This window comes from Phyllostomus discolor, chromosome 5 (assembly GCF_004126475.2).
Source record: "Phyllostomus discolor isolate MPI-MPIP mPhyDis1 chromosome 5, mPhyDis1.pri.v3, whole genome shotgun sequence".
Taxonomy (NCBI): domain Eukaryota; kingdom Metazoa; phylum Chordata; class Mammalia; order Chiroptera; family Phyllostomidae; genus Phyllostomus; species Phyllostomus discolor.
This window is the reverse complement of record NC_040907.2, coordinates 12,582,158-12,600,145: the sequence shown is the minus strand read 5'-3', so window position 1 is coordinate 12,600,145 and position 17,988 is coordinate 12,582,158. Positions and strand designations below refer to the sequence as shown.

At 38.5% G+C, this 17,988-nt stretch overlaps 1 protein-coding gene across 24 annotated transcripts in view; it reads left to right on the top strand.

Moving 5' to 3' along the window:
- Positions 1 to 17,988, top strand: part of EIF4G3 (eukaryotic translation initiation factor 4 gamma 3) — a 294,941-nt gene that overhangs the window by 273,818 nt on the left and 3,135 nt on the right. For all 24 annotated transcript variants that reach the window (XM_036025438.1, XM_036025450.1, XM_036025440.1 and 21 more), the window contains 4 exons: positions 1,103 to 1,201; positions 11,424 to 11,570; positions 16,151 to 16,235; positions 17,809 to 17,955. In XM_036025438.1, the coding sequence (XP_035881331.1) occupies positions 1,103 to 1,201; positions 11,424 to 11,570; positions 16,151 to 16,235; positions 17,809 to 17,955 (478 nt within the window). The remainder of the gene's footprint in view (positions 1 to 1,102; positions 1,202 to 11,423; positions 11,571 to 16,150; positions 16,236 to 17,808; positions 17,956 to 17,988) is intronic.

Genomic DNA, 17,988 nt, shown 5'->3' with positions numbered 1-17,988 from the left:
ACAGAACTCAGGATGAAAATTCTGATTTCTCACTTATTCAAACCAAAGCCAAAAATATTGAGATGATAGATTTCATTGATTTACAGGCATTGATTTTGAAAATTCAACATTTTATTTATCACTCTAAATCTACAGAAATTCTTCTGTATTATATTTGTTTAACAGTTATTCATGAATAGGTATACTAAATAGCCTGGACTTTAGTTCTAATTGATTATCTATTTATTATTAGTACTCTGCTTGCTAGCACTAAAATTTTTATTGAACCTTACTTTGGAGACCCAAAATTCTCTGCTTCTCTCCTACCTTACTTTAGTCCTTACTAAAAATTCAAATTCTTGTTAACTTTTATTTGTAAAAACTAAAACGGAATTCTCATAGGGCATAAACTCTGCAGTGAGACGGCCCGAGTTTAAATCCTGGCTCCACCACGTTACCAGCTCTGCCTTGGGCGAGTCACTCTGTGAAATGATTAGTACGTGCGCTGCCATCGATGACAGCTGCAGCCTCAAACCCTCAGATTTTCCTTCACCACCGTGACTTTATTCAAGCAGTGAACTTGACCCTCCACTAACAACAGTTCTCTATTTCTTGGGTTCAGCCTGTGCTGCTTTTCCCTTGAAATACTTCTCATATCTGATTTAGGAGCAACAACTTTGCTTAGCCATTCTCACGTGAGACAGCATAGTGGTGACGCTGTGAGGAGGGGTGCCCGCAAGACCTGGCGAATAGCTCTCGTAGCAGATGCATGCGGCACCGTCTAGGAAAAGAGACAGCGTTGAATTTGTAAACTCAGTGCACGGGTCTCTTTTTCGGTGATTATATTCATAAAGTCTAGGTCCCAGCTTGCAGATCCCCAGGTTAGTCATCCAGTGAAAGAAATGGTTAAACCCTAAACAGCTGTACTTCAGCCATTCACCGTTACGTTTACATACATTCAGACATCTCAGTTTCTGTGCTAAGAGTCCTAAGAAAGTAACTTCATATCTGCAAGAAAAGAGGTTTTTTTTGCAGATTTTTCAGTCTTAACAGTTCTGCAATCTGTTTTTTTTTTCTCTTGCCAATGTAAAAGTAAATGGATTTTGACTTACTTCTATTTCAGAGCCATAAGAAAGTGGGAGCTCTATGGAGGGAGGCTGACCTCAGCTGGAAGGACTTTTTGCCGGAAGGGGAAGATGTACATAATTTTCTCTTGGAGCAGGTACGTAAGAACCAGACTTATCCCTTCCTGTTCGATAGTACGCATTTTTAACCCACGGTTGGGAATATGTGTGTGTGAAGGACCGATTTAATTTATAGACACATTTCTGACTGCACAGGGGGTTGGTGCCCCTAACCTCTCTGTTCTTCAAGGGTCAGCCATAGTAGGTCTGTATTATAAAGGAAATGAAGATAATTTCATCAATATTCTAGTTATTAAAATTAAACCAAAATAGGAGTCATGGTCAGAATGTCACTTTGAGTCCATTCAACTCTGCATTCATTAGCTATAAATAAAAAAATAAAATTTAAAAGACGTAGTCACACACACGAAACAAGCGAGAGGGAGGGGACAGGTGGGGGGGCAAGGGGGGAAAATTGGGAAAACTATAATAGCATAAATAATAAAATACAATTTAAATAAATAAATAAATAAAACCTAAAAAAAAAAAGAAAAACAAGCTATATATTCCCGTGAACAAGAAATGAAATTCATAAGCCAGGTGCTAATAGAATTAAGCTGCAACTTGTCTGAGCTCTGGATTTGAAGGCAGGTAGAGACAACCAGAGTTATTTCTGTGGGTAACAGGTGCTAGAAATCTTTTTTTACAAGTTAGAGGACTGGGAGGGACAGGCCCACTGCATAAAATACAGTTAAATACCAAAAATAAATAACTGGAAGGAGGTTGATGCAGTCTTATAGCCAGAGCTTTCACTAGGCTGCCTGCTGTCTGGATCTAGAAGTCCACGAGGCAGAAGACCCAGTGGTCGACACAGTCAGGTGCTAGACTGAGAATCGTGAGGGTCAGATGGAGGCAACCATAAAAGTATTAGACCTAAAAGAGTGACTGAGAAAGAAAAAACAAATCTCTCAGAGTGATCCTATAAATTAAAATCTTAAAACATGTAGAAAATTAAAGCTAAGACAGCCAACAAAATCAGCAAAAGGAGAAAAAAATCACTCTTAGGTAAAAAAGAAATGATAAAGCAATTTGAAAATGACTTTAAAGTAAGTATATTGTATTGGATAAAGACATTGCCTTAGGTTACTATGGATTTTAGCTTCCTTTTGATTGGTTGTAGTCTGGATATATTGGGAGCACTCCTGAGACAACAGTAAGAAACTATATAAAGCATAATTTATCTAGCATTGCTGGGCCAATAGGGTAGAAGAAATTCCCAAGGAACAAAAAGAATGAGGGGAGCCCTGGCCAGGTAGCTCATTTGGTTAGAGCATCATTCCAGTATACTACCAATGTTGTGGGTTTGATCCCCCATCAGGGCACATACAAAAATCAACCAATAAATGCACAAATAAGTGGAATAACAAACTGATGTTTTTCTCTTTGTCCTTTACTCTTTCTCTAAAGTCAGTATTTTTTTAAAAAAAAGTTTTTTAAGTAAGGGGGAAAATAGCCAGAGATGAAATCTGAACTCTGAACCATCACCACAGTTGAAGGGCATGCTGCCAGTACCGTTACAAGTGCTGCCAGAGATCTTGAAAGAGGTTGAAATGGTCCCAAATCCAAGATTATCCTGGCTCCAAGCAGCAGACTAAAATGCACTTTACAAAAACCATTATCTTAGGTCTCCTTATTTTCTACAAATTAACATTATCTAAATGTACGAGTTAACACCTAAGAGTTCATGTAACATATAATAAAATAAGTAACCATGAATGAGAGTAAATAGACAGGAAATGCTAGATTTAGACCTAAGATAATGGAATTGTTACTCAAAATATAAAATAACATTTTAAAAAAGAGGGAATCACAAAAATGAGCAAATAAGAAGAGACTAGTCAAAAATGGGCAAATTTTCAAAAGAAGACACTGCATACTAGATAGAATTCTAAGAGATGTTAAACAAATTTAGGGGACAAAATGAGAAAGTCTAATATGTGTCTAAGTGGAGTCCTAGAAGAAAAAATAAAATGACTCATGAAGAGAAAATATTTGAGAGACTATGGCTGACACTTTTCCAGAACTGGTGAAATATGTGAATCTATATAAAAAGCACATGTATACCATACAGGATAATTACATTTCAATGAAACCGCATAATAGTAAAGACAGAAGATTTTTAAATAGCTAACAAGAAGTAAGTTTATTACCTACAAAGGGCAAACAGACTTTGCTACAGCAGTAGTGAAAGCCAGAAGGTGGTGGAATAATCTCAGAGTGTAGAGAAAATGTCAGTTAATCTGGAATTGCTTCTCCAACTAAACTAACCTTTAAGAGTGAGGGCAACACATTTGGAAACTTAATAACACACTTCTAAATAACCCATGCATCAAACAAAAAAAAAAACGGTAAAAGATAGAAAAAGTATTTTAAACTGAATGAAAATGAAAACACAACATACAAAACTTTATGGAATGCAACTAAAGCAGTACTTATAGTGAAATTTTTAGCACCGAACATCTGTATTTATAAAAGTAGGACAAAAATCAGTGACCTCAGCTTCAGCCTTACAAAATTAGAAGGAGAAAAATATGAAAATAGGAAACAGTCAATAATAAGGTGCATAACTCAGTGAAACAAAAAAAATAGAGAAAAGTCAATTAAGTCAAGTGCTGGTTCTTTGGAAGATAAAATTGATACACCTCTGACTACTAAGGAAAAAGAATTAAAAAGAGAAGGCACAAATTACCAATAAAAAGAATGAGAGAGGTAGTAACATTATACAGATCATACGTATAATGGATAGTGAGCTTTGTGAATAATCTTTATGCCAATAAACATGTGTCAGCTTAGTTGAGATGAACAATATCTTGAAAGATACAAGCTTTTAGAACTGACTCAAGAATAAATAACTGAATATTACCATTATATTGAAATAGTTAAATATATTCTTACAAAGAAAACTCCAGCCCCAATGGTTTTACTATTGAATTCTACCAGACATTTAAGGAAGAAATAATACCAGTTCTGAAAAAAATTTATACCGATTTTATCAGAAAACTGAAAAGGAGAGATACTTCCCAACTCATTCTGTGAGGCCATTATTACTTTGATAACAAAGCTAGAGAATAAGAGAAAACTACAGACTTCCAGCCAAGATGGACACATGGGTGGATGCACTTTGCCTCCTTGCACAACCAAAAGTAGGACAACAGAAAATTTAAAAACAAAAAACAATCAAAATGGCCAGATCATTGAACTGTGTAGAAGTCTGAGAACCAAGGATTTGAAAAAGAAACATTCACCCAGACTGGCAGCAGGGATGGAGAGGGTACACAGCACGGCGATGGGCCAGGCCTGGCGAGGCAGCAGCTGGCAGACCGGGTTTTCTCATATTTGCATGCAGATAAGCTAGAAGAAACAGTTAGGGAGCAAGACAGAATACAACTGAGGGTTCCAGCATGGGAAACTAAAGCCTCTAAACCTCTGGCTATAAAAATCTGTGGGGATTGTGGCGGTAGGAGAAACTCCCATCCTCACAGGATATTTCATTGAAGAGACACATGGGATCCTAGTAAGTACACAAGCCCACCCATCTGGGACAGAAAGCACCAGAAGGGCCCAATTTCCTTGTGCGTAGTGGGGGAAGTGATTGAAAGCAGGGCGAGAGCTAAGCAAGCAGCACTGTTCCCTCTTGGACCCCTCACCCATAGACAGCACCACAACACAGCCACATGGGTTGCCGCACCCTGGCCAATACCTAAGGCTCCGCCCTTTACAACATAACAGGCTGCCAAGACAAAGAAATATGGCCCAAATGAAAGAACAGATCAAAACTATGGAAAAAGAACTAAGCAACAAGGAAATAGCCAACCTATCAGATGCAGAGTTCAAAACACTGGTAATGAGGATGATCACAGAAATGATTGAGTATGATCACAAAATAGAGGAAAAAGTGAAGGCTATGCAAAGTGAAATAAAGAAAAATAGGGAACCAACATTGAAGGGAAAGAAACTGGGACTCAAATCAATGATTTGGAACAGAAGGAAGAAATAAACATTCAACCAGAACAGAATAAAGAAACAAGAATTCAGAAAAATGAGGAGAGGCTTAGGAACCTCCGGGACAACTTTAAACATTCCAACATCTGAGTCATAGGGATGCCAGAAGGAGAAGAAAGAGAGCAAGAAATCAGAAACTAAGTTGAAAAGATAATGAAGGAGAACGTCGCCAGTCTGGCAAAGGAAATAGATTTCCAGGAAGTCCAGGAAGCTCAGAGAGTCTCAAAGAAATTGGATCCACAGAGGAACACACCAAGATACATCATAATTAAATTACCCAAAATTAAAGATAAGGAGAGAATCTTAAAAGCTGCAAGAAAAAGGACACGGTTACCTACAAAGGAGTTCCCATAAGACTAGCAGCTGATTTCTCAGAAGAAACATTACAGGCAAAAAGGGGTTGGCAAGAAGTATTCAAAGTTATGAAAGGCAAGGACTTACATCCAAGATTACTCTGTCCAACAAAGCTATCGTGTAGAATGGAAGGGCAGATAAAGTGCTTCCCAGATAAGGTCAAGTTAAAGAAGTTCATCATCACCAAGCCCTTATTATATGAAAGGTTAAAAGGTCTTATCTAAGAAAAAGAAGATCAAAACCATGAACAGCAAAATTACAACAAACTCATAACTGTCAACAACTGAACCTAAAAAACAAAAACAAACTAAGCAAACAACTGGAACAGGAACAGAATCCCAGAAATGGAGATCACATGGAGGGTTATCAGTGGGGAGGGAGAGGGGAAAGAATGGAGGGAGAAGGTACAGGGAATAAGAAGCATAATTAGTTGGCACAAAATAGATGGGGGAGTTAAGAATAGTGTAGGAAATGGAGAAGCCAAAGGACTTATGTATGACTGATGGACATGAACTAAGGGGCCGAGGGAGATGCTGGTGGGATGGGGAGGTGAAAGGCAGAGGAGAAAAAATTGAGACAACTGTAATAGCATAATCAATAAAATATACCAAAAGAAGGAAGGAAAACAGAAAGAAAACTATAGACCCATATTCCTAATTAGAGAAAAGTTCTCAAGAAAATTTTCACAAATCAACTCCAACAATATATAGAAGGGAAAATACATCATAACCAAGTAGGAATGTAATGTTGGTTCACTTTCAAAAATCAGTGAATGGATGTCGGGAAGATGGAGTAAAAGCTCCAGAATAAGTTCCTCCACTAAAACAGCTGTTGAGCTGGCAAGATCTATTAAAACCAGCTATTTTGGAATTGTGCACTACCAACAGCAGTGGAATGCTTGATGAAAAAAAGAGAGACTGGTAAATTTTGATGCTTTAGCACTTTGCATGTAGACACTACCAGCCCCCAGCCCCATGGCAGACAGCTGAGAAGACGGCTGCACCTCTTTCCTTCAACCAGGTTGAGCAATCAAGACTAGTCCTGCAGTGATTGGTTGTGTCTTTCAGTCTGCCCGTGGTTCCCCGGGGTCTGGTGCAGGGCCTGGCCATTGTTGTAACGCCTCAGGCTAAAGCAATTTCCTGGATAGTGTCTGACAAAGAATTTAAAGAAATAACACACTTGTGTATTCCCCACATCCATCTCTTTTTCTCATTGGATCCAGGCATTCACTGAAATCTTTGAAAGGTCACTGGCTGACTGCAGAATTAATAAATCAGAGATTTCAAGGACCACACACCAGAAGGAATGTAGTCCTTATGTAAAAGTCATCAAACAGACACATGACTACAACATCAGCAACCTCTGGGGAAGGGGGAGAACGCTACCCAGGTTAACACATTACAGTGTTCAAAATGTCAACTTCTCAATAAAAAATTATAAAGCATACAAAGGAACGGGAAAATAAGGCTCATTCACAGGGATAAAAAAGAAATTGACAGAAAGCATCCCCGAGGAAGCCCAAACGTTGGCCATACTAGACAAAGACTTTAAATTTACTGTCTTTTTTTTTTTAAGATTTTATTTATTTATTTTTAGAGAAGGGAGGGAGAGAGAGAGAGAGAGAGAAACATCAATGTGCGGTTGCTGGGGGTTATGGCCTGCAACCCAGGAATGTACCCTGGCTAGGAATCGAACTTGGGACACTTTGGTTCCCAGCCCGTGCTCAATCCACTGAGCTACGCCAGCCAGGGAAATTTACTGTCTTACATATGCTCAAATTGCCGAAGGAAATCAGGAAAATGATGTAAGAACAACTTGGAAATATGGATAAAGAAATAGAAATTATAAATAAGAATCAAGCAAAATCTGGAGCTGAAAAGGTATAATAGCTGAAATAAAAATTAATTACGGTCATTGTACACTTAATGACATTGCAGTCAAAGCTGGACCGCATATATGATAGTGGTCCCATAAGATTATAATGGGGCTGGAAATCCCAGTCTCCTAGTGACACTGTAGGAGTCATATTGTCAGGCAAAGGTTGTGAAAATCAACAAGGCTGTGATTGAGGTGACAAACAACTTTAACCTGGAGGTGAATGAGGATGGCATCAGGGTGCTCCTAGAGGTGGTTCCTGAGGAATTGACTAGAACAGGAACACATAGCTGGAAAGGAGGCAAGAGAAAAGGAGACCGCAGAAGGAAAAGAACCTCAAGAAGATTTGCAGTGAAGGCTTTAGCTGAAAGCATTTGCAGACCTCAGCAAGCTCCTTAAAAAGTTTGATAAAATGGAACCCAGCACTGAGGGTTTTCCTTAGTAGAGAAGCGTTCATAGTGCATTATCTGCTTACAAGCAAATCTGTGATGGGGAAAAAAAAAACACAAGCAGACTACCACAGACATGTTTCTTAGGAGAGTGACACCTCCTAAATTTCCTCCCAGAGGTATTCAGAAGGAAGGCATTGCTCTCATAGGTGGTGACAGCTCCGTGCATGTCACTGCCCCGGAAGACCTTCCAGTGGAACAAGATGTGGAGACGGGGCACAGTGACACTGATAATCCTGGCCCTGTGTAGGCCTGAGCTAATGTGTGTGTTTGTGTTCTAGGTTTTTAACAAAACTTTAAAAAGGCAATTTTAGGATAATGGTATTGCATAAAGAAAATATTTCTGTACAGCTATACAGTGTTTTGTGTTTTAAGCTGTTATTACAAAAGTCCAGAAGTTTTCAAAAATTAAAGTTTACAAAGTAAGGAAGTTATAGTAAACTAAGGTTAATTTATTATTGAAGAAAAAATAATTTTTATAAATTTAGTGTAGTCTGAGTGTAGGGTGTTTATGAAGTTTACAGTAGCATATAGTAATGTCATAGGCCTTCAAATTCATTCACTGCTCACCCAGAGCGACTTCTGGTCCTGCAAGCTTCATTCGTGGGCAAGTGCATGTAAGTGGACCTGTGCGATTCAAACCTGTCTTGTCCAAGGGTCACCCGTATTGTACCTTTTCTGTGTTTAGATATTCTTAGGTACACAAATACCTACCACTGAGTTACAACTGCCTGCAGTATTGAGTACAGCGGTACCAGCTGGTAGCCTGTGAGCAGCTGACTGTACCAAACAGCCTAAGTCTGTGTAAGGATGCTCTATGTTTGCATGATGAAATTGCCTAATGATGCATTTCATAAATGTATCCCTGCCGTCAAGCAGTGCAGGAGTGCAGAGGGGTTCAACAACAGCTTTGAGCAGGCAGAAGAAAGAATTGGAGAATTTGAAAATAGGGCAATTGAAATTGTTCAGTCAGGAGTCACTGATTTAGACTAATTTACTCCCATGAAGACTGAGCCTTAATTGTTGCAGAAGATACATTCTTTTATTGTTTTGCTAATGAAGCTTCTGGTATTGTTCTGCGAAACTACGAATAGCATTTAATTTTTTTAATAAAAAAGTCTCTGTAGTTACTTATTTTAAAAATACTGGAAAATTAATTCATTAAACATACAGAAATGCTTTAAAAGAAGAAATTGGTAAGTTTGCGGAGCATAAAGGAAAATGAAATTAAAAGTATTAACAGAGCCTGAGGACCTGTGGGGCACCGTGGAGCATACCAACATGCACATCGTGGAGTCCAAGAGAGAGAAGAGAGGGGGGAAAGGGCAGAAAAAATATTCGAAGAAACAAATGGCCAAAAACTCCCCAAATTTGATCAAAGATATGGATCTACACATCCAGGAATTTTAGTGAGCACCAAGGAGGGTAAACTTGAAGAGATTCACACCAAGATAGATTATAATGAAACCATTAAAATACAAAGAAAAAATTTAAAGCAGCCACAGAGGTGATTGGTCAAGTATAACAGCCAGTTTCTGATCACAAACCATGGAGGTCAGAAGACAGTGGGATGGTAAACTTAAATGCTAAAATTTAAAAACTGTAAACCAACAATTCTGCATCTGGCAATATTTCCTTTAAAACTGAAAGAAACAAAGGTATTCTAAGGTTCAACAGCTAAGTGAGTATGTCACCGACAGACCTGCCCTGCAGGAAATGCTGGCGTTCTTCAGTCTGAAACAACAAGTCGGTATTTCTCTCTCTCTTTCTCTCTCACCCTCTAAAATCAATCAGTAAAAAATTAAAGCCAAAAGAAAATAATGTGATTTCTCTAAGCTTCAGATCCCTCACCTGTGAAATGTTACTAATGCCTACATCATATAATTTTTGTGGAGAATAATGAGATAATGTTTTAAAACAGTGAGCACAGAGAAGTACTTAATAAATGGTGAATCTTGTTGAAATTAATTAAAATGTTTAAAAAGTCATTAGAAAAGTGAGGTTCCAGAAACTTGGACTTTGATAATTTTGACTTTTAGCTTTCTTCTAAAGTAGACATTTAATGCCCTTTTCCAAGGAACCCTAGTATATTCTGCAAGAGGTGATGGTGGACTGATTCATAAATTTGAAGCCCAGACCCTGGCTGGGTAGCTCAGTTGGTTAGAGTGTCGTCCCAATACACCAAGGTTGCAGGTTCCATCTCCAGTCAGGGCACACACAAGATTCAGCCAATGAGTGCATGAATAGTGGGACAGCAAATCAATACTTCTCTCTCTCTCTCTCTCTTGCTTACACGTGCCCTCTCCCCATGCCTCTCTAAATTCAGTTTTTAAAAATTGAGAAAAAAATGTTGTCAAGTCCAGCCTTCTAGAATCAAGAAATTAAATAACTTGTACAAAAACACAAGAGTTCTGAGAAACAAATGTTCTCTTACATGGACGAAAATAGATTTTATAGGTCATCGCTGACTCCTTTTAACAGTGTTAAAGCTTTTATTTTCAAGTTTTTCTATCATATATCAATAAGCATAGTACTTCATGTTTGATTTTATTGTTAATTGCTCTCAGACATTAACTTATTTCTTTGGGTTTGGGGTAGGTTAAGGTGGTGTTCTAACGTTTGAGAGTGTAACAATAAATCTGGAGACTTTCAAGGTTATGAAAAAGTGATTACCTGTTCTTAAAATAATTTAGGGCCATCATCTAGTTCTTTTGAGTATATATTGAAGTTGGGTGGGGGGGATTGGATATTTCTCAACCTTGAATAAGAAGAATTGCAATACTGAATCATGTTTCTGAAACTTGATAGGAAAATGTTATTTAGAATTGTGACATATTTGGCAAAGGCAATTAAAATGTTAGTATGAAAAATTTTTTTGGAGAATTCAAGGTAATTCTTTCTTTTGTGAATCCAAGAAGGGTATAAGAATATGTCAGTCTTTGAAAGTATTAGGAAAAAACATATGTTAATAATCTTTACTATTGTAATCTTCATGATTTTTGCAAAGCAATGCTTAATAAAGCAAAGCAAAGTATTTACTACAATGTCTTACTAATAATTTTGATTACTGATTTTTTTAACTACTCATCTAAGAGTAAAACAGTTATGTCGTCATTTCTCACACTTGCGTTCAGAATGGTCAGGAAGTGTTTGAAAGACTTAACAAAACCAAAACCAAAGAGTTTTGCCAGCTGCAGTGTGGTGATGGCTGCAGAAACCATAGGCTGCAGATAAGGAGTTAAATTGTATCTTAGCTAGTACTTCTGCCTGCCTTGCAGCTTGTCACAGCTAAGAGCTAGACTAAAGCCCAGGGTGATTTAGAGGTAAGTATACCGAGAGAAGTAATTCTAGGAGTTTTGTTTATCTGCTTGTTTTTAAGTAGAATCAGAAATACATAGTAAAAGAAGTTGGAGAAATATTCAGGATAGTCGTATGAGAATCTTCCAGATCTATAAATATAAAATGGCTTCTGACCATTTCGATCCCATGTAAAATTGAAAATAAAGCTCATAACTTTGTTTTCCACTCTGATAAATTATTATTAACAAATTATGTTAATGTGTAACATTGTGTGTTTCAGAAGTTGGACTTCATAGAGTCTGACAGTTCCTGTTCCTCTGAAGCACTTTCAAAGAAAGAACTCTCTGCCGAAGAGCTGTATAATCGGCTTGAGAAACTCATCATTGAGGACAAAGCGAACGATGAACAGATCTTTGACTGGGTAGAGGTATAGCAACTGCGGTGCCTTCGGTGATAGCTCTGCCAGATAGACTCCCGAGGGCTTGCCTTAGTTCACACAGTTAACCTTTCACTGCCATAGGTGTTTTTAATTTTAATGTTTGTTTGTATTCTTTTTTTAATTTAAAACATTTTATTTATTTCTTTTTAGAGAGAAGGGAAGAGAGGGAAAGAAACATCAATGTGTGGTTGCCTCTTATGCATTCCCCACTGGGAACCTGGCGCACAACCCAGGCACATGTCCTGACTGGGAATTGAACCAGCGACCCTTTGGTTCGCAGGCTGGTGCTCAGTTCACTGAGCCACACCAGCCAGGGCTGTTTGTATTCTTACATATATGTGTATTTGTAACTCTGTAAGTCTGTTTTTTCTATTTTTTTAATAAGATTAGTTTTGCCCTGGCTGGTGTGGCTCAGGGGATTGAGTGCCTGCCTGCAAACTGAAAGGTTGCCAGTTGGATTCCCAGCTAGGGCACATTCTGAGTTGTGGGCCAGGTCCCCAGTTGGGGGCATGCAAGAGGCAACCTATCAATGTATCTTTTGCACATTGATGTTTCTCTCCCTCTCTTTCTTCCTGTCTTCCTCTGTCTAAAAATAAATAAAATCTTTTTAAAATAAAAAGATTAAGTTTTGTAAATTCAAGTAAAAATACTCAGAACATGAGCCATTTTCCTGGGTCTCTCCTTAAGTTAGGATATATCCTACATTTTACCATTCAAAATTTGCATTTTTAAGTCTTTTCACATTTTAAATACCATCCTTGGTGAAATTAATAAGTAATATGTAGTTATGATGAAAGGTGTTAGCTTAATACACTCCCTTTTGAAAATTTTATAACTCATTTATCTTGTGAAGTCTGTTGATCATGTCTGTTTTTAATGTTACGGTGTTTCTTTACATAGTAATTCTTATTTGTGTAGGTGTGTTTAATTTGTGCACTTTTTCCATGGGATCATATGATTATCCAACTTGAAGGAAAGCCGTGGATGACTAATCTCTTCCTCTCTTTATAAATCCTCTTTTGTAGTACTTCTAATAGGTTATTATTTCTTTAACCACTTCTAGTCATTGAGACATAATGAAGTTTCTGATAATTTGGTTGTTGGGAGGTTGTCTGTTTGGTTTGGGTTTTTTTTTTTTTTAACCTATTTTTTCCCATGTCCATACAAGATAAGTCTATCATCTCACCTAGTGGGGAATCTTTTAGTTAATTGTAATAGTCTATTACTGTATTCCTGTCTCTCTCTCTCTCTCTCTCTCTAGGTTCTTTCTCACTTTCTTGAAGTCTTAAGTGGCTTGCGCAAACTGAGCGTGACCACCAGATGTGGTCCGGCAGAGTCAGATGGCGCTGCTGTGCCGCCTGCTCCGGGCTGTGTGCTCTTGGCAGGCCCGTCGCCCTGAGCTCAGATTGCTCTCTGTCATGCAGTGCCTGTTTGTTCATGGTCTGCGGTGTCGCCGTCCTCTCCCATCCTGAACTTAGGCGTTTTGTTTTGGAACCAAAAGGGGGTTTTACATTTGTTTCTGTTTATGTTCATCTTCTTAAAGTAGACATTTCTCAGCCCTTGCTGGCGTGGCTCAGTGGATTGAGCACCAGCCTGTGAACTGAGGGGTCGCCAGTTCGATCCTGGTCAGGGCACATGCCTGGGTTGCAGGCCAGGTCCCTGGTTGGGGGTGTGTGAGAGACAACCAACATTTTTTACTCTCACAACATTTTATATTCTGACTTGGTCATTAAATTTGCTTGCCATTATTTTCACTTTGTATTCTTTCATTTCACTGGTATGCCAACTGTCTCCTCGTCCAAGTTATGAGTAGAGTGTAAACGGGGAAGGGCCAAGGACAAAGCAGCACAGGTTCAGGGACCAGACGCACCCCCTGCGCCATGGACACTTGCAGCTCTTAACCTGTTTATTATGTCACGTCATTCTGTCTAGTTCCCCGTTCTGTCTTGTCTGCAAGGGGGTATCTGTCGTTAGATCATTTGTCAGGTGCCTTGCTGAAGTCCAGAGGAGTTCTGCCTGTATCCATCTGAGCGGCCAATGCTAAGCAAGTCAGAAAAGAAAAGATTGTTTTATCATGACTTGTTTCTCATGTACTTATGTAGTCAGTCCTCTTAGCATAACCATCTCTTTCCTTCCTTAGGCTTTTAACTCATTTGTGTGATCGTTGGTTGTAGAATTTAGCATAGAATCAGGATTAGTCTTGCTGGTGTATGATTGACATCATAGAACTGCTTCTTTGTTTTAGAGGTCAGGTCAGCATTTGCATATTTGACATTATTCTCTTTGTGATTTTTCATAGATTGCCATCATGAGCAATTTGGGGAAAATTTTTGAAAAAATTTTTATTTCCACATGTATTGCAAAATGATGCTATTTTTACTTCATCCATATTAGGCTTGATTTTGTTGCATAATTATTTATTCTACCTATTCCTGGATGAACAGTTAGTCTTAAAAGAGAAGACAAAGGGTAAATTTTATTAAATGTAAATTATACCTAATAAAGATGACTAAAAAAGAGAACGAGCTCCTAACTGGTGTGACTCAGTTGACTGTGTGCCGACCTGTGGACCAAAAAGTTGCTGGTTCGATTCCCAGTCAGGGCACACGCCTGGGTTGCAGGCCAGGTCCCCAGTTGGTGGTATGAGAGAAGTGACTGATGAATGTTTCTCTTGCACATTGATGTCTCTCTCTTTCTCCCTCCTTTCCCCTCTCTCTAAAAATAAATAAAATCTTTCAAATAAAAGCGAGAAAGCAAAAACAATAGTAGCTGAGTTCACAATACACACAGATGTCTGTTGCTCTGTCTGGTACCAGTGTTGCATAACTCTGATTTTGCTTATCTGTCCCAACTGGCAGACCCACCTTCCTTCTTGTTCTTGCCCATTTTTGTTAATGTCTTTGCTTAATCTATAATTTCATGATATTTTCCTTCAGGTCTTTTCTGCTCTTGAGTATTAAAATTATAATCAGCTTTATTTGGTAGACTTATTATACAGTTTGTTTCTTTAAAGCAGAAGAGACAGTCATTGGTTTGGAAGTAGTATTTATGATCTAATTACAGTTAGCTGCTTTGTTTCTTTTTCTCAAACTCTGCCTGAAAGCTAATCCTATGGGGATTTCATGAGAATTCAGTACTTGAAATAGCTCCATTCAATTGTTTATAAAGTATTGTTGAGCCAGAATGTTGTATTTTTATTCTCTCATTTATTCTTCAAAAATAATTGTTCAGACTTTGAAAAAGTAATTTCTGCGGCTAGACCAGCTTTGCTTCATCCTAAATAAAATATTTTTAAAGAGGTATAAACCAGCAGCTGACCATAACACATAAATCATCTTGACATCTTTTATGTGTGGCTTTTGCCCTGCCCCATCCTCAGCCCTAGCTGTCAGCAGTGGCCCCACAGGCTTCTGTTCCCGAGGAACAGTCAGGAGTGAAACCTCCTCCTGGAGCACAGCCCTTGTGTGCTCGCCTCGCTGGTGTCCCACCGCTCCGGCTGTCTCCCCGTTCACACTCTTAGTTCTGCTCGTGAGAAACTACCAGTTCCTCCCCAGTGAATTTAAGGTTAGGTTTTCAGCAAAGAGAAAGCTGCTAGTTAATTTTTGTCAGTTCTAAAATTCATAAATGTTAACTTGATCATCTCTGAATATCTTTTGTCATTCTTAGCTTTCTAACACAGAAGTTTATAATGACACCTTTACTTTTCTTCCTGGCCAGTCATTTTCAGACTGATCCTTTCAGTCTTAAAGGATCTCTCCTTTCAGGAGAAAATACTGTGCTGTGCTATTTAAAACAAACAAACAAAAAAAGGCTGAAATAAGCATTAATTCTATTCACAGGTATAAGTAACGTAAACTTTGAAAAGTATTTGAACTATCTGCCTAGAAAATGCCTCCTTTTGTTTGTCATTTCCTTTTGCTAATCACCTTTTGTAGTAACATATTAAGAGAAATAAGATCTTAAGAAAAATAAGCTGAAAAATACATTTGGGGCTCATTTACTTAGCATATTTCTAAGTGCATGTTTTGCCATCCTTAGAAAAGAGTTACAGTTTTGTCACTGCCACCTGAGGGTTTGTTTGAGGCGGTGCCCGAGAGCGGTCTCTAATTCAACATGGGAATCGAGATGAGAAGCAGTGTCAGCTCATCTGAAAAAGAGTTGCACACGCTGAGTAAAGCAGTCTTTGAAATATACTGTCGTTGTTGTAAAGGTCTTTCAAATTTATAGATTTGGATGAATCATCTTAATATGGGTTATTTATTAGGAAGAAAAATGTTTTTACACCATCCCACTTCCAAATGTATGCAGTACACAGCACTGTATAATGGAATGAGCAGAAGATCAGCAGTGATAGTGCCCCTGAAAGCCAAGCACTGCTACTTAGAACATTCTCAGACATAACTGAAAGTAGCCTGAGTATTTTTCAGTGAATCAGAAGATTAATTTTTGCAAGAAGGTTGAATGTCACCCCATCTGCCCTTAGTGCCAGTTAAGACCTAGATTTATAAGAAATAATTTCTCTGGTGTGCAAGGATACCTTTAACTGTTCCATTTACTTTTGATATCAGGCTAATCTAGATGAAGCCCAGATGAGTTCACCTACATTCCTTAGAGCTTTAATGACAGCTGTTTGTAAAGCAGCTATTATAATAGGTAAGTAATGTTTCTAAAGGGAAAGCTAACATCTGAAATCCCCGCTATGTTAAATACTGATGATTTGGGCCTATTTTAAATTGCCTTTAAAACTTGCCCTGTATAGCTCCATTTCTGTGCAAATGGGTGCCATTTCTGTCTACAGCACCTGGCCGTCTCAAGCAGGGGGAGGTCTGAGCAACTACTGCATGCCTCTGGTTGTCTTATACTGTTACATGTTACTTTCATCATTTACCTCCAACATTGAAAGCTTCCTCATCGTTCCCTTCAAGAGTGGTAATGAATGGCCCTGGCTGGTTTGGCTCAGTGGATTGAGCCCTGGCCTGCAACCTGAAAGGTTGTCAGTTCGATTCCCAGTCAGGGCACGTGAGTGGGTTGTGGGTCAGGTGCCCAGTTTGGGGTACGTGAAAGGCAGCCAGCCAATCAATGTTTCTCTCCCTCTCTTTCTCCTTTCCTTCCATTTCCCTAAAAAATGAGTAAAATGTTAAAAGAAAAATAATTTTTTTAAAAGTTACAATGAATGGGTTGGATATTCTTAACCTAATACTAATCAAGGACTAATGTCAACAGGAAAACCATTTTATATAAATACATGTATGAAGAAAGAAAATGCCAGTTGCTTCTCCTACTTTATGTTGACTTTATATAAGGCGATTTTATTGAATGGTGATGAATTTCATAGATAGGATTAGGATTGGTAGAAACTTAAATATTCCAAGCTGCCTGTAATATTAAATGATATTTAACAAAATCATGCTCTTAGCCTCAGGTAGACATTTCCATCACTGAAATAGGAAAGAAAAAGCCAGCAGCTCAAAAGTGCTTCATAATTTCAGGCCTCTCTTTATCATCTCAAAGATAGCTTCAGAACGGTAATTTAAGACTTTCCATGTTAGTTCTTTAATGAGGTGAACAACAAGCTAAGTAGAAAGTCTTTGTTAAATTTTTAAAAATCATTTCCATTATCTGTAGAAACATGAGATTTTGACACTTGAAAATCAGGGTTGGAATATATAAAAGCTGCTTTTAAAAACAAGATTGTGTCCCACTGGTGACTTGCAGAGGAAACACAGCCTTACGTTCCTTGGCACTGAGGGCGCCTTCCTCGGCCCCTCGTTATCGCGCCTTCCCCCCAAAAGCCTAGATCAGCTGTGGTGTTTGTTCCAGTGAGTCCTTATCCTCCTCACAATAAATAAAATAGTTCTAATTCTTTTACCCTTCTGAAAAGATTTGCATGAACTACCACTCTAATTTCCTTTTTAATGTTCCGTTTCTAGTTTGGAATGTCATAAAACCAATGTACCTGCTTCATCATGATTAAAGCTAAAGAATTGGGTCCGCCCTCGAGGGAACTCAGCACTCAAAACACGTCCCCCTCCAGGGATTTTATTATTTCAGAAAGAATGTCCCATTAAGCATTTCAGAACCTTCTGATTTTCAAAATCTTTGCCCTGGACCCCCCTTGCTGCTTCTTTCCTTGTAGAGTCAGGTGCATCGGAAAGATTCAGAAGTTGAAAATGGTCCTACGTGTTATTTCCTTAAATGTAATTCTTGGTTCTTCTGTCACCTCTAGCCGACTCTTCCACCTTCCGAGTGGACACTGCTGTGATCAAGCAGAGAGTGCCGATCTTACTCAAGTACCTAGACTCGGACACAGAGAAGGAACTGCAAGCACTTTATGCACTACAGGCATCAATAGTAAAACTTGATCAACCTGCCAGTAAGTTTACCTCTTGCTCCAGTTAGCCCAGCC